General features: G+C 45.0%; 1 protein-coding gene across 2 annotated transcripts in view; it reads right to left on the bottom strand.

The window, feature by feature from the left end:
• Positions 1-2,666: 2,666 nt before the first annotated feature.
• The window catches only part of SMYD1 (SET and MYND domain containing 1), a 52,247-nt gene continuing 39,396 nt past the window's right edge, over positions 2,667-15,517 (bottom strand). For both annotated transcript variants that reach the window (XM_004707945.2, XM_030888478.2), the window contains 5 exons: positions 15,327-15,516; positions 9,699-9,791; positions 6,087-6,250; positions 5,389-5,557; positions 2,667-4,104 (listed from right to left, as the gene is read on the bottom strand). In XM_004707945.2, coding sequence (XP_004708002.1) covers positions 3,949-4,104; positions 5,389-5,557; positions 6,087-6,250; positions 9,699-9,791; positions 15,327-15,516 — 772 coding nt within the window. In that variant the 3' untranslated portion in view covers positions 2,667-3,948. The remainder of the gene's footprint in view (positions 4,105-5,388; positions 5,558-6,086; positions 6,251-9,698; positions 9,792-15,326; position 15,517) is intronic.

The raw sequence follows: 15,517 nt of genomic DNA, 5'->3' as shown, positions 1-15,517 counted from the left end.
GGGGAGTGTGGAGTGGAGACCCAAAGCCCATCTGTAGGCAACTGGACATCCCCTTACAGAAGGGTCTTGGGGAGGAGACGAGCCAGTCAGGGTGTAGTGTAGCACCGATGAAATATACAACTTTCCTCTAGTTCCTAAATGCTTCCTCTCCCCACCATCATGATCCCAGTTCTACCTCACAAATCTGGCTAGACCAGAGGATGTACACTGGTTTAGATAAGAACTGGAATCACAGGGAATCCAGGACAGATAAACCCCTCGGGACCAATAATGAGAGTAACAGAGGGGAAGGGGAAGGTGGGGGAGACAAGTGGAACTGATCACAAGGATCTACATATAAACCCCTCCCTGGGGGAGGGACTACAGAAAAGTGGGTGAAGGGAGACATTGGTCAGTTAAGACATGACAAAATAATAATAATCTATAAATTATCAAGGGTTCATTTGGGAGGTGGGGTGGGAAGGGAGGGGGAAAATGAGGAACTGATACCAAGGGCTCAAATAGAAAGAAAATGTTTTGAGAATGATGAGGGCAACAAATGTACAAATGTGCTTGACACAACAGATGGATGTATGGATTGTGTGTGATAAGAGTTGTACGAACCCCCAATAAAATGATTTTTAAAAAGCAAGAAAGGTGGGAGGTTTGAATCCACCAACTTGGACGTCTGACTTCCAGACAGATATGAAATCTGCATCACACATTAAGTTGTTAACTGCAAGGCCTGCAGTTCGAAACCACCAGCCACTCCATGGGAAAAGCACAACATTTTCAACTCCTGTAAAAAGTTACAGTCTTGGACACCCACGGGGGCAGTTCTACCCCGACCCACAGGGTCACTATGAGTTGGAATCAACTTGATAGCAGTGAGTTTGAGTTTGGGTTTTATGGCATATTGTTAATGTTAAGATAATAAAAATTAGTGTTTTAATAAGTCGCTAAGTTTGCAGTGATTTGTTGTCGCAGCAATTGAAAACGTATACAGCTTCTGGGCATTTTAGAGCTCCTGGAGACTTCCGTGAAACTCTAGCACTGGATTGAAGCAGACTGTTCCCAGGCAGAACCATATGACCTGGAGCTGAGGCTGAGGAGTAAAGACTGAGTTCTTGTCGGAGACACTGGAGCCTTTAGTGACCTGTGGGCACACTGCCTTTTGTGTTTCTCTAAGATTAACAAGGTACTCCTGGACCAGGCCAGGCAGCGTGTAATGCCGAGTATGTGGTATGTTATATGTAATAACTATATATTACATACAGTATGGAATAACTTATATATGTAATGCTGAGCCAGGAAAGAGCAGGACGCTTCCAGAAGGGCAGTTTACCCTCATGCGTAACTCTGCACCTCTTGGTTCAGAAATTTGCACCTCCAACTGCCTTCAGAAATTCCTTTGTTCCCTCTGCTGTGTGCCTGAAATGAGTTGATTCCTTTCTGTGTCCATTAGAAAAATTCCCTCTGCCATCCAGTAGAAGTCAGCTCATAGTGACCTCACAGGACAGGCTAGGAGTTCCCCCGTGAGTTTCTAGGACTGGAATTCTATGAGAGTAGGAAGCCCCATCTTTCTTGAGTGGAGAGGCTGACGGTTTCAAACTACTGCCCTTGTGGATCACAGCCCAACTCGCAACCACTACACCAGCCGTTCTACGCTATCCAATGGGGGCAGAAGAGTCGGAATTGATTCAATGTCAGTGAGCTTTTTAGTTTCTTGATTCATCCAAGCAGCAGTCACATCTGCCACGTATTGGTTAATACACTGGAGGAGCCGTCGATAGGTCATTTGGTTTGACGGGAGGTAGTCAGAGGTCTCAGACTTATTGGGCATGACCTTTAGGAATAGAGATTTCAAATGCACATTTTCTTCCAGTTTGATTAAAGCTGTCTTTAGTAATCTTTCTAACTGTCCTGTTTGCTACTTCCTTGTGGCAAAATATCACTTCTTTAATAGATTGGCAGTACTACAAATTTATGTGTCCTAAAGTTAGGCCAATTACCATGGTGTAAATACTCCCACCATGACCGATTTCAGGCTACAAATGTGCTGCTGATAAACACAAAGTAGGGAAGATATGCACAGAGTCATTTCTTGTGAGCTAATAAGAGTTGATGCCAACTCAGGGCTACTTGTGTCACCCTAACACCTTCTACTGGGGAGGAGATACCGCAACAGAAGCATGGGTAGAAGAATGCTGAACGATTAATAGCCGTGGATACTCTTAGAGCACTTATAAGGAGCCAGGCACTGTTCTAAGGGCTTTTTATTTAAGAAGTTTAATCCTTCCAGCCTTTGACGTAGGTAAAAGTGAGGAAACCGAGGCTGCATGAAATGACCACACAGCTAATAATGAGAAAAGCAGGGATATGAACTGAACCGTTAGCTCAGTGCCGGGATCTTTCAAAGTAAACGAAAATGATTCTCTAAAACCACACTGTCCAAACACAGAAGCCACTAGTCACATTGGTATTTGAATGGAAACTAAATAAAATGTAAACTTCAGTTCCTCAGTTACAGTAGCCACACCTCAAGTGCCCAATAATCAATCACGTTTCTAGTGACTTCTTTATTGGGCAGCAAAGAGAAAAAGCATTTCCATCACCACAGAAGGCTCTATTAGACAGCATTGCTCTTGAAAAAATATCTCAGAAAGAAAGAAGCCACACCCATTTGCTTGAAAACAGGAGATTTAATTTGTTGACTTTGATAACTTACAAACTCCAAATCCACAGCTTTGTGCCCCTTTTGCTCTCAGCTATGCACTCATTCATTCTTCCATTCAACACCCCCTTGTCGAGCACCACTGTGTTTTGGAGTCTGTGCCAGGTGCAAGGCAGAGATAGCTGAATCCAGTGGCACAGTCCCCGCCCTCCAGAAACGCAGTCTGAAGGAGGAGGTAGATGGTACAAAGGCCATTCTAACATTGAGAAGAGTGTTATGACGGGGGATTTCAGGATGACATGAGAGACTCAGAGAGGGCAGCCAGCTCTCTCTCGGGCACTCAGAGGAAGATTCAAGGAAGAGGTGAATCCTAAACTGGGGGTGATGGGCAAATAAGAACTGGTTAGCTATCAAGAAAGTTTCAAAATTCAAAAGAGAGTCTGGAGCGTATGGTTCAGGGACCAAGTGTGACTGGGCTGCACTGGAGCAGAAACAGCAGCAGGAACACAGGGGACACGTAAGGCAGGAGAATTCACGTGTCCCACCACAGCGCGCTTGTCTGATGTGTTCAGGAGGAAACAGATTGGGGGGAGGGAACAAGAACAGAGAAAGGGTTTCCTCTTGGACCTGCTGAGTTTGCTCTGCCTGCAAAAGGTGTGTGTGTGTGTGTGTGTGTGTGTGTGTGTGTGTGTGTGTGTGTAGCGCTCCAGAGCGAGGCTGGGTAGGTACTGGTTTTACCATCACCCATCTCCAGTGCTCATTCAGCCAAGGACTTGACTGAGCTCATTCTTCCAGGGAGTGCGTGTAGAGAGGGGTGAGAACAAAGCCAACCTTGGGAAATACCAGCAGATCTAGGCAGGCAGAGAAACAGAGCTAGTGAGCCACGTCACAGAAGATGCCATCTTCTCCAGGACCCCCTCCCCGCACTGCATGTGCCCAGTGGACACACACCCTCCTCTCTCCAAGCAGTTCACTACCACATTCTGCTGTGCTTGCCTTTGCTGGTGATATTTTGCCTCCCCAGATAACATTTGGAGCTCTTTCATCTTCAGGGTCCAGCACACAATAAAAATGCCCAGCCTGGGAGCCAGAGGAGGGTAGAGTTCAAGTCATTTGAACGGAGTTAAATTGAGCCAAAATAACACGGGGGGTACACAGAGCCGTATGTTCCCACAGCAACACGGTTGAACACTACCCCCAGGTTCCTCACCTACAGTCTCTGCAGAGACTGCTGCCTCCAGAGTCTCTCCCCAGTTCTCCAGCCACGTCACCTCTCCCCTACAAGACAAGTGTCACTATTTCTTATGGAACAGGGCTGGGGCCGGCTCTTTGCTGGGCTCAGCCATGACCTGCATGGGCTGGTTGGTCAGGGCAGCCTCGCGCATCTTGTGGTACATGAACTCATTCTGGCGGAACATGCGCAGCTCCATCTCAGTCTGCACCCGCATGGCCTGTGGGGGACATAGACACAAGAACACTGGTGACAAGCCCCCTGGACATGACCTCCCTTCACCTTTTTTAAAAGAAAGACACTAACGTAAATGGTTCCCAGTCACCCAGTTTCAGTTTAACTGTTCTCCCTCAAAGGACACACACACACACACACACACACACACACACACACTCTCACTATCTATTGCGCATGCGTGAGAAGTCAGGGGACCCCCAAGGGTGGCTTGAGGAACTGTTCTCAGCAGAGATTATGTGTTCTCAGGAACTAGAAGTTCTCAAGTGTGAACTTGGGTCTGAACCCTGTCTCCCACCTGTACATGTTGGGGGACATGAGGAAAGCGGGTTAATCGCTTCAGCCCTCATTGTTCTCGTCTGTGAAACAGCTGAGAGTCCTTTGTGCCTTACAGAGGTGGGGAAGAACCCCGTGAGGGACACACGGGAACCCCTCATTCTCGTACGCCACTCCACAAAGACAAGGGCCCTTCAAACGTGCATGGGATTTTCCCATTATGTTTTAACCCCATTTTGTAATGAACGTTTGTAGCAGCTCATAGTTGTCAAGAGTCAGGCACCCTCAAGGGCTGGAGACAAAGCAGTGAGCTCGCTCGGCAGCGTCTGTGCCCTGGATGAAGGCAGCGTGGCCGACCTGGCTGGGGGAGGCTCCCCACTTTTCTGCCCTCCCTTTGGCTCTCTCAACCATTTTGAGGAGCTAGTATATTCCTCCCACTTTACAGGGAAGGAGAGGAAACTGAGGACCAGAAAAGTCCTCTCCTTTATTTTATTGGATTTTAATTGAACTTAAAACCCAACTTATTGAGGAGAAGTCTGAGGCCCAGAGCATCCAAGGTCACACATCGTGAAAGAATTGAAGCTGGACGTGAATCTAGGTGATCGATCCCAGAGGCAGGGCTCTCGCACTCAACTCTACACCGCTGGACACTTTGCAGTGTGAATGGTGGCACACACATACGCTCACACACACCACTGTCTCTAGACACTCTCAGTCCAGGCGTGTGGTGTCATGGTACAACAAGACTCAGGGTTCAAGCTTCAGCTGTTTGCCATCCCCCCACTAGATAAGAATGGGCAAAGACTCCCCTTCTCTGAGTCTCAGCTACCTCATATGCAAAACTAAGAGAAAAGAACAAACCAAAAGGAAGTAACTACGAAACTTCTGAATGCCTTCTTATTAGACCGGCAACCTGGGGGGTTTCCTCAAGTGGAGTACACCTCCCCAGAGAGCCTGGTTCAGATCACGAGCCCATATTCAAGATGCTACTTGCCTCTAAGTCCTTCGTGATTGGGTGGGAAGGCCCGTGGGTCACCAAGAGAATGGCATAGGCTTTGCATATCATCCCATGCCCCACCTCGATGTTCCCAGCATGCCAGTTGGTCAGCCCTGCCCGCATCACGGCCATGCCCAGCTGAGCATTGTTGGGGTGGTAGAGCTTCCTGTGGGAATATATGGAATAATCACAGGGCAATCCCAATGGCCCCTCTGTCTGCATATCATTTGACAGTTTAGAAATGCCATCATTGATGAAGTCCTGCTGCTCCCACCAGCCCTGGGAGGCAGCTGCATCCTGACCATGAGCGCACTACTTCTTTAGAGTATATAGAAAACACAGGCATTTCCCATGTTGCTTGCTAAGACAGAACCCCTTTCCAAATATTAAAAATCCAGCTGGACTTAGCCTTAAGAAAATTAAGTTGCTGTTCCAGTGACAGGAAGGCTGGGGGACCCAGGGGGATCAGGGTTGACAGCTAGGTTTCATCTCTGCACCAACTCTGATTGTCTGGTCATTGCTACCTGGGAGCACCGTGGTCAAAAACGCTCACTGGTTAAGTGAACCACCATCAATTGTGGATGCCTGCTGTGGGCGCAGGAGGGAGGGGTGGCAACATGTGTGGCATCTGTTTGCCATCCCCGGAACAGACACACTTCAATGAGGCTTGTCTGGGCCCCAGGATCGTCACGTACATATAGCCATCGACCATCCTCCGGGCATAGTCAGCAGCCTCTTCAAAGGCCTGGAGGTAAGACAGGACCTCAGACACAATGCTCAGCAGGCGCAGCGTGTAGAGGTTGGTGTCTGCGAACACCGCCTCCTGCTTCTGCAGGCACTCCCGGCATAACTTCACCACCTAGAGGGAGACACAGGCCCCAGAACGCATACTTAATCCACAGGGTCACGCACCATGGCATTGAGCACTCTTTCTTTTCTGGTGCCAGAAGTTGCTGGAAGAGATGGGAGAGCAATAATGGGCCTAGTTGGCTAAGGAATAGAAAGGGGAAGGAGAAAAGCGAGAGAGAAGCAGAGCAAGGAGTTTTCACACAATTCAACAGGAGCAGGGAGCTTACACACACACACACACACACACACTCATGCACACGTGGGTAAGTCAAAAAGTAGCATTATAAAATCATAGAAACCTTTATACAACAAAAATACCAAAATAGGAAGTCATGATGTCTCAACATATCCACTACCTAAGTCTATACACTTAGAAGGCAGTTTTTCTCTCTCTTTAACTCTTCCCCAAAGAATCACCACTCTTCTATTCACACCACCTCAAACAGCAGTTTGGGCATCCTCGTGGGACTCAACCCTTATTCCTTTTTAATATCTGTGGGAGTCTGCACGTCCCTCAGCCCATGGCCTGTGCCGTCTGCTGTCTTTAAGCTTCCCATTCCCGGATGTTCCCTGGCCTATTGTTCTGCCTGAGTTTGGACTTTGTGATGATTGGTGCTCGATGGCAGGCAGCACCATGCTCATTGGACACCTCCGCCAGGCATCCAAGTGCCCTCATTTGCATGTGGACCGTCCAAGTGCACCTCATTTGCATGCGGACCTGTTTGAGGACTGATGCCTGCCATTTCTTCCATATTTGGTAGCTGCGTGATTATTGGATACTACCCGTTACACTTTATTAGCATAGGACATAATGTTACCCGCCCACCATTGGGTATTTAAGCCTCTGCCTTCTGCTCAATAAACAAGGCTTGATCAGACTCCTGTCTTGCCTCCATTTCTCGCGTCTCTTGCCCCTCTTCATTCCCAGTCCCTTTTTCAGGTATCCATGTTGTTTGATGACCTGTGGGACGGGTCAAATATCCCTGAGTATGATGAACAGCCAGAGGTCTGAAGGGACGAGATCAGAGCTGTAGGGCAGATGGGACAAGGTTTCTCAGTGAGTCTCACTGGAGAGCCCTTGCTATCCTTGCAGAATGAGCAGGTGCATTGTCATCCTGGGGGTAAAAAATCCTTGGCATAATTGTTCTGACCGTCATCTCACCAATGCAAAGAAAAACTTTCAATTTTCTTGAACCCTCTTCATAATAAGTCTCCAGGATTGTCCTGTGACCTTTGGAAAAAATAATCTATCAAGAGTACACCTTTGGACTCCCTAAAAACACTCACCCAAACCTTCTGAGCTAGCCTATCTGCCTTGAATTTAACTGGCCCAGCAGACCCTCTCTGGTGCCTCTGTCCTAATTGTCCTCTATTAAAAAACACCCTAATGACACAAGGCCAGTTTGTTCCTGAGAGAATTTATCTTTCCGTGGCCATCTGCTAATATAAGCATCCTGTTTAAACATGTTTCGTACTCTTTTACATATATATTCATAGAAACCCTGCAGGACAGAGCAAAGCTGTGCCATAGGATTTCCAAAGCTATAAATCTTTTTTTTAAATCATTTTATTAGGGGCACATACAACTCATCACAATATATACATACATCAAGTGTGTAAAGCACATTTGTGCATTCATTGCCCTCATCATTCTCAAAACATTTGCTCTCCACTTAAGCCCCTGGCATCAGCTCCTCATTTCCCCCCTCCCTCCCACACTCCCCTCCCTCATGAACCCTTGATAATTTATAAATTATTATTTTGTCATATCTTGCATTTTCTGATGTCTCCCTTCACCCACTTTTCTGTTGTCCATCCCCCAGGGAGGAGGTCACATGTAGATCCTTGTAATCGGTTCCCCCTTTCCAACCCACCTTCCCTCCACCCTCCCAGTATCGCCACTCTCACCATTGGTCCTGAAGGGATCATCTACCCTGGATTCCCTGTGTCTCCAGTTCCTATCTGTACCGTGTACATTCTCTGGTCTAGCCAGATTTGCAAGGTAGAATTGGGATCATGATAGTCAAGGCGTAGGAAGCATTTAGGAACTAGAGGAAAGTTGTATGCTTCATCATTGCTACACTGTACCCTGACTGGCTCTTCCCTTCCCACGACCCTTCCATAAGGGAATGTCCAATTGCCTACAGATGGGCTTTGGGTCTCCACTCCACACTCCCCTCATTCACAATGATTTTGTTTTTTGTTCTTTAATGCCTGATACCGGATCCCTTCAACACCTCATGATCACACAGGCTGGTGTGCTTCTTCCATGTGGGCTTTGTTACTCCTGAGCTATAAATCTTTATGGAAGCAGACTACCATAGAGGGGTTGATCGATTTGAAGGACCAACCTTCCAGTTAGAAGGTAAGTTTTTAATCACGGTGCCACTAGGGCGCGCGCGCGCGCGCGCGCGCGCGTGTGTGTGTGTGTGTGTGTGTGTGTGTGTTACTACCTTGTTCTCTGTTGTGGGAACAAGCAAATATAGATATGTGGAAAGTAGGTATGCATAACATCCCATCTTACCAGATACGGAAACTGAAGCACAGAGAGGGTTAGTACTTTGCCACAGGCACACATGTAAGGAGAACAATTGTGAGGCTCAAACTAAGTTCTTCACAGCCCTTCCAGTGTTGGGCAACCTTGGCTGCACGTTGAAACCATCTAGAGAGCTTTTAAACACATTGATGTCTGGGTCCGACTCTCTGCCAATTGAAACCAAATATCTGGGGGAGAGCCCCTTGTAAGCACTTGGGTTCCTAGGTAGATTGAGGTTGGGCAATCTGCCCTGCTGGAAGTGTACCAAAATGCATCAGCAGACAGAGAAGCTCCCAGAAGCCTAGGAGACCAGAGAAGAGGCAGCTACCTTGACCTTGGTGAGAAATAAGGTAAGACTATGACACTGGTTTGCAGCTCTGTGTTTACTGTGGGTCCCAGGTTGGCCTGCACAGTGAGTTAACCCAAAAGCATTGAAAGTACTGCTGCTTGGCTCTCATCCTCAGAGATTCTGGTCCATTGTTCTGAGTACCAAGAGTTTTAAAAGGTAACTCCTGTGTTGAGTATCCCAGGAGCTTTTAGTGCTAGGGTTGAATGTTCAGATGTTGGAGACTGGAAATTGTAGCCAGAACATTCATCCAATGATGGGAAAACATGCAACCCCTCCTGTTCTCCCTGCTGTCTCCATTCTGCCGTCCCTGACGCCAAGCTGAGATGTGACAGATTGGGGGGGGGGGGCATTTGTCAGGCCCAGTTTCAGCAGGTTAAAGAGTCACTGAGAGTATACCCCTGAGGGCTGACTCCAAGGGTCAGAAGAGCTGTAGTCTCAACCAAAGGTTGTATTTAGATAAAGGACCTGTCTGGCAGCCTCTTCATCCTCATCTCATTTACTTCCCTTGCACGGAGAGTCTTCCCAACCTCCTCCCCCACCCCACACCCTGTTTTTAAAAAGAAGCCTGCTTACCTCATGGTACAAACCCTCTGAGCGAGCTTTGTCAATGTTGTCCATGGTCTCCTTGGAGAACTGGATCATCTCCTTCACCACTTCCTGAGAAGGCTGAAAAGGAGAGGGAAGGACATTGAGTGGAAGACCCCCTAAAGACACTACCCCCTCCATTTTTAATAGCTGCCATCTTTGAAATTCGATGTGGTGTAATATTAATGCCTATCTCCATCTGAATGTTCATTTATGCAAATACTGTGTAAAAGCTCCATAGCTTTTCCCCCTCCCTCATTATACTACTGACTCATGTTGTGGTCTCTATACACCAAGCCCCAGAGCCATGCTGCTGGCCAGGTATCCCTGCCCCTGTGGTGCACGGGCTTAGGCTTTTAGACCCCAGTGCAAAACTGATGCTGACTCCTGTTGTCTTCTCTGGTATCTTGGATGTCTGAGGCTGTTGCCCACAATATTTGCCATTCTTCTTTCTTGCTTCAGTCAATCACACATCCCAATGGTATGCCCCAGCATTCGTTTTCCCTTCATCCAAGTCATTGATTGAAATACTGGCCAGCACAAGATGAAGACAGAGGCTGAGGGCTTGACTCCAAAACCCTTTCCAGTTGCAACTAGAGTTCGTGAAAGGAGGCCCATGGGGTTCTGATCATTTCAGCCCTTGCAAAGGGCTTAGCATCCAACTCAGATTGCCATCTTGCCCAGAAGGATATCAAGAGAGAACTAGTCAAACGTCTCTGTAAAATCTTGACTTATTGCATGTACTTAAGCAGTCTAGTGGTCCTATCTTAAATAAAACTGAGGTTATAATCTTTATAACAAGAAGTCCCATGATTAAGTAGCCGGTCCCCCTGAGAGCATCATTATTCCCAGGAGAAAGTGCATTATTCCCAGGAGAAAGTTTCTCAAAGTCCAAAAAAGACATTTGCTTGCTATGTTTATTCATATAAAAATCTCTTTTCTGATGGGGAACCAACTACAATAATTGACATATAACCCCAGCCCCTGAGGAACAAACAACAGAAATGTGGGCAAAGGGAGACAGTAGATGGTGTAATATATGAAAATAATAACATAATTTATCAGGGGATGGTGTAAAATATGAAAATAAAAATAATTTATAAATTATCAAAGGTTTGTGAGGGTAGAAGGGGGAGGGAGGAGAAATAGAGTTGCTAATATGAAGGGCTCAAGCATAAAGAATGTTTTTAAAATGATGATGGCAAGCTATATACAAATGAGTTTGATACAACTGATGTATGGATTGTTATAAGAGCTGTAAGAGTCACTAATAAAATGATTTATTAATTTAAAAAATCTTTTTCAGAAACTAATTTGATTGACTTTTTTGTTCAATTTGAAAAGAATGTTTTCATATTCTAACTAAAATTTGCAAACAAGTTGTAGAAAAAGTTAAGATGAAATTAAAACTGTGGTGAAAAATTAGTACTCCTCAAAACCCCAGCCCACTCACCCAAAGATGGCTACAGCTAGCATTTTGAGAAACATTTTCCTACACATATGTACTGGTGTAGTGGTTACATATTAGACTTCTAACTGCAAGGTTAGAAGTTCAAAACCACCAGCTGCTCTGGGGGAAAAAAAACAAACTTTCTACTCCTTTAAACAGTAGTCTTGGAAACCCACAAGGGCAGTTCAACCCTGTCTTAAAGGGTCACTATGAGTTGGAAACAATTGGATGGCAGTGAGTTTGTTTGTCTTTATTTTGAAGTACTAGACAAGCACTGATCAATCCGAATAGACATTGGTCATCAAAAACAAGTATGTCAATCTGAACTTGTGAATGTGTATATAGATAAAATAAAATGTGTATATAGATAAAAAAAATTTTCTAACTAGAATAATATCATGCTTGTCTTAATTAATGACTTAATGCTGTTGTAAAACTTTAAATAACAGGAATTTATTTTCACAAAGTCCAAAAGGCTATAGACAGAGTTATTGTTATGAATTGATTTGCATTTCCCCAAAATATGTGTAGAAATGCCAGCCTCTGTACTCTGGAAATAGAAGATTTCTTTTGTTATGTTAATGAGCTGGTAGCAAAGTAGGATGGGCTATAAACGTAATCACTTCTGAGGTATAAAGAGAGCAGAATACCTCAACAACAGCAAAATAAAAATTAATTAAGAGCAGAATAAATAGACAGACAGACACAAGGAGAAGAGGGGGACATAAGATAGAGCGGGGTGCATCTATAAACGCAATAACACCAGTGATTGCTCGCAGTTCCAAAAAAACCCACTGCCCTCCAGGATTTCAACACATAGTGAGCCTATAAGACAGGGTAGAATTGTCCCTATGGGTTTCTGAGACTGAAATTCTTCACAGGAGTAGAAAGCCTTGTCTCTCTGCTGGCAGAGAGAAGCTAAAATAGAGGAAGATCAAAATCTTCCCTCAGCCTCTCAGCTGACCTACACCAGTTCTGCCACGGGTGTTCAGCCTGCAAAAAGTTTGAGAAGACCCTAACCAGGCAACTCGTTCAGGAGAGAATCTTCTAAGGCAGTGGTGCTCAACCTTCCTAATGCCGTGACCCTTTAATACAGTTCCTCATGTTGTGGTGACCCACAACCATAAAATTATTTTTGTTGCTACTTCATCACTGTAATCTTGATACTGTTATGAATCATAATGTAAATATCTGATATGCAGGATGTATTTTCATTGTTACAAATTCGATGTAATTAAAGCATAGTGATTAATCACAAAACAATATGTAATTATGTATTATGAAATATTTGTTTCTAATGACAAATAAATAAAATGTTGTCTTGAAGCATGGTGTAGTATGGGTAACAGTCTTCACGCTGGGTACTTGTAAGTGGGCGTATGTGCATGTGGGCAGAACCTCCTGGAGACAGAGGAGCGGTGCCTCAGTTCCTAAGACCATTGGAAACAATATGTTTTCTGATGGTCTTAGCTGACTCCTGTGAAAGGGTCATTCGACTCCCAAAGAGGCCGCAACCCACAGGTTGAGAACCACTCTTCTAAGGAAGGGATAGGTGTTCTTTGGCTGTATTGCCCACTTTGGCTTCTTCAGAGTTCTTGGCCATACCAACAGTTCTGAACACCATTTTTTTTTTTTTTTTGCATTTCTTTTTGCATTCTGGGCTTCCCTGAGTTTCTTCTGCATGTCTATCTATATGTATCCCATGACCCGACCCCAGTGATGGACACACCCTTCAGTGCTCTCACTTCTGCATTCAAGCCTGCTACTTCACTTAAACTTGGCGTTGCCATTTGATTTGGGTATGAAATTCTGGCTGTCTTCCCACCATGCACTGTATGGCTATCTCCACCCTCGAGTCCCAGAGGGAGGAAGGACAAGAGAGGACCTGGAGGGTGGGGGGGTTCAAGAAGGAAGAGGCAGAGAAAGTGACAGGGAGGAACCAGAAAAGGAGGGAAGGTGTAAAAGGAGGATGTAGATCCAAACTTGGAAAAACTGGCAAATTTCCATTTTGGAAACCATGGCTGACAGTTGGAGAGAAAGCAAAAGAAATATCTAAACAGACTAAACAAGTAGAGCCCACAGCTGCAAATGGAGGGAAAAGATCACAATTTTGTTATTGTGGCATTTTTAAAGATATATTCAGTTTTAACTTTATCCAGGTTTATATCTAAGTATGCTAAGAAGTCAGAAGGATTTTATGTCTAATGAAGGTTTGAGTATGGGTCAGAAAGATTAGTGTCCTCCAATTTGTAGAAGGCTGTGGAGGGCAACGGGACCCCAAAACCCATCTACAGAGGACCTCTGGTAGCTCCCACCTGATCATAGTCTAAGGACTCAGCCTTCCTGTCAGGTAGAGATTAGTGTAAAATGAATTATAGGGCATAAGCTACAGTATAATATGAAGCCTGGTCAGTTGACCTCCCTCTTGACTCATTTAAATGGCTTAAATATTTCTCACTTATTCCTCATCAGGGGTTTTCTCTCTCGTTTATTTTAATCTTGCCAGTGGCCTATTCTTCCTTCCTTTAAAAATGTTTTTTATTTTATTGTTTCTGATATGTTCCCAGTATATGAAGCACCAAAGGGGCAAGTGCATAGAGACAATAACTGATATAATAGCTTACCGGGATTGTTGGGGGGAAGTTGGGGGAATTGAGGAGCAAACAATGAATGCAGGAAGGGACAAGGTACCCTGGAACTGAGTGTAGTGATGTATAAATGCCTCTTTTTAAAAGCAACTTAACTGTGGAAGTGTATGACATAGTTTTTTTTATCAATAAAGCCATTGGGGGGAAAGAAAGACTAGTGTCCGGGAAGGGAGTATACAACCTGGTATAAAGCATTAGAAGGAAAGAGAGAAAAGCAACTATAACAATATCATAGATAGTACAGCTTGAGAGAAACATTAGAAAGTTCATCCAGCTCCCTTAAGAAATATTACTCATTCCATGTCTGTACATGAAGATCTATCTCATTAGTTTTAATGACTGCAGGGCATTTCCTTAACTTAAGCAATTCCCTATTGGTGGTTTATTTTGGTCTTATTCAATATTCTGTTGTTTCCACCAATGCTGTCATGCTGACTCCTGTATATGCATCTTTGTGCACCTGGACAAGTATATCCAGAGGGTAAATCCTCAGGTGTAGAACTACCTGGTCAAAGGGTAAAGATATATTAGATACCAAGAAAAAAATAAGTGGCAAAGAGAACATGTCTAGCATAGCCAGAGGGTGAGAATAGTGTTATCTGAACATCAGCATTGACCCCATAAGTCATGAAATATTGGGGCCACAGCATATGTTCTCACGAACAAGTTTTACTTGTAGCCTTTGCGCTAAGCAGAGGTGAATACCTGCCTACACAGAGGTTGTTACATTCATTTAGAGCAGTGGTTCTCAATCTCCCTAATGCCATGACCCTTTAATACAGTTCCTCATGTTGTGGTGACTCCCCAACCGTAAAATGATTTTTGTTGCTATTTCATAACTCATTTTACTACTGTTATGAATTGGGCAACCTTTGTGAAAGGGTCAGTTGACCCCCCAGAGGGGTCGTGACTCACAGTTTGAGAACCGCTAATTTACAGGTATGCCACATTAAATTGTACCTTACAAGGGAGCAGACTGTCCATCTGATAGAGGGGCTTGGTAAGCCTTTCTCTGGAGCTCAACTTCTCAATGGTCTCACCATCCATCAAGCAACAACTACTTGAGAGTTAATGATATTAACCAGTCTGAACATTGACAAGTTATCATATTGCCCATATCCATGGGGCTAGGGATACCTTTGTGATAACCAGACAAAACAACTCTTTGCCCAACTGGATTCAATATTTTAAATTCTCAGCACCCCTTAGCTTGCAAAGAGACAAAAAGAGGAATTAAAATGTATATGCCAATCACTTTGCATACACCATCTTTTTTCATCCCCAAAGCAACCCTTTGTAGTGGGTGTCATCATTCCTATTCTATTGATGAGAAAACAGAGTAACTTCCCCAAACTCAAGCACCTGGTAAATGGCAATGCCAAGATACCAGCTGTGATCTGCCTGCAATGTTATGTCCATCAAGGTGACGTGATGGGCTCCCGGGAACCCAATTGGTAAGAGTAAATGACTTGCTCCTTGAGAGACGGTGTCCAAGCCCATGTTGGGGGCTGTGTGTACCTTTGGGTCGTCTTTCACGCCCAGGAAGAGATCATCTTTCAGCCCCTTCTGGCAGTGCTCACACGTGCAGTCAAAGTAGTACTGCTTCTTCAGCTGCTTCTTGCGTTCCTCGCTGACATTGAGGAAGTCGATATAGGACACCGTCAACTCCTCTCCTTCCGAGATCTTTCCCAGGGCCCGGAGCTCAATTC

The sequence above is a fragment of the Echinops telfairi genome, unplaced genomic scaffold (genome assembly GCF_000313985.2).
Source record: "Echinops telfairi isolate 266 unplaced genomic scaffold, ASM31398v2 ScPeMD7_7467;HRSCAF=8505_1, whole genome shotgun sequence".
Taxonomy (NCBI): domain Eukaryota; kingdom Metazoa; phylum Chordata; class Mammalia; order Afrosoricida; family Tenrecidae; genus Echinops; species Echinops telfairi.
This window is presented reverse-complemented; position numbering and strand designations above follow the sequence as displayed.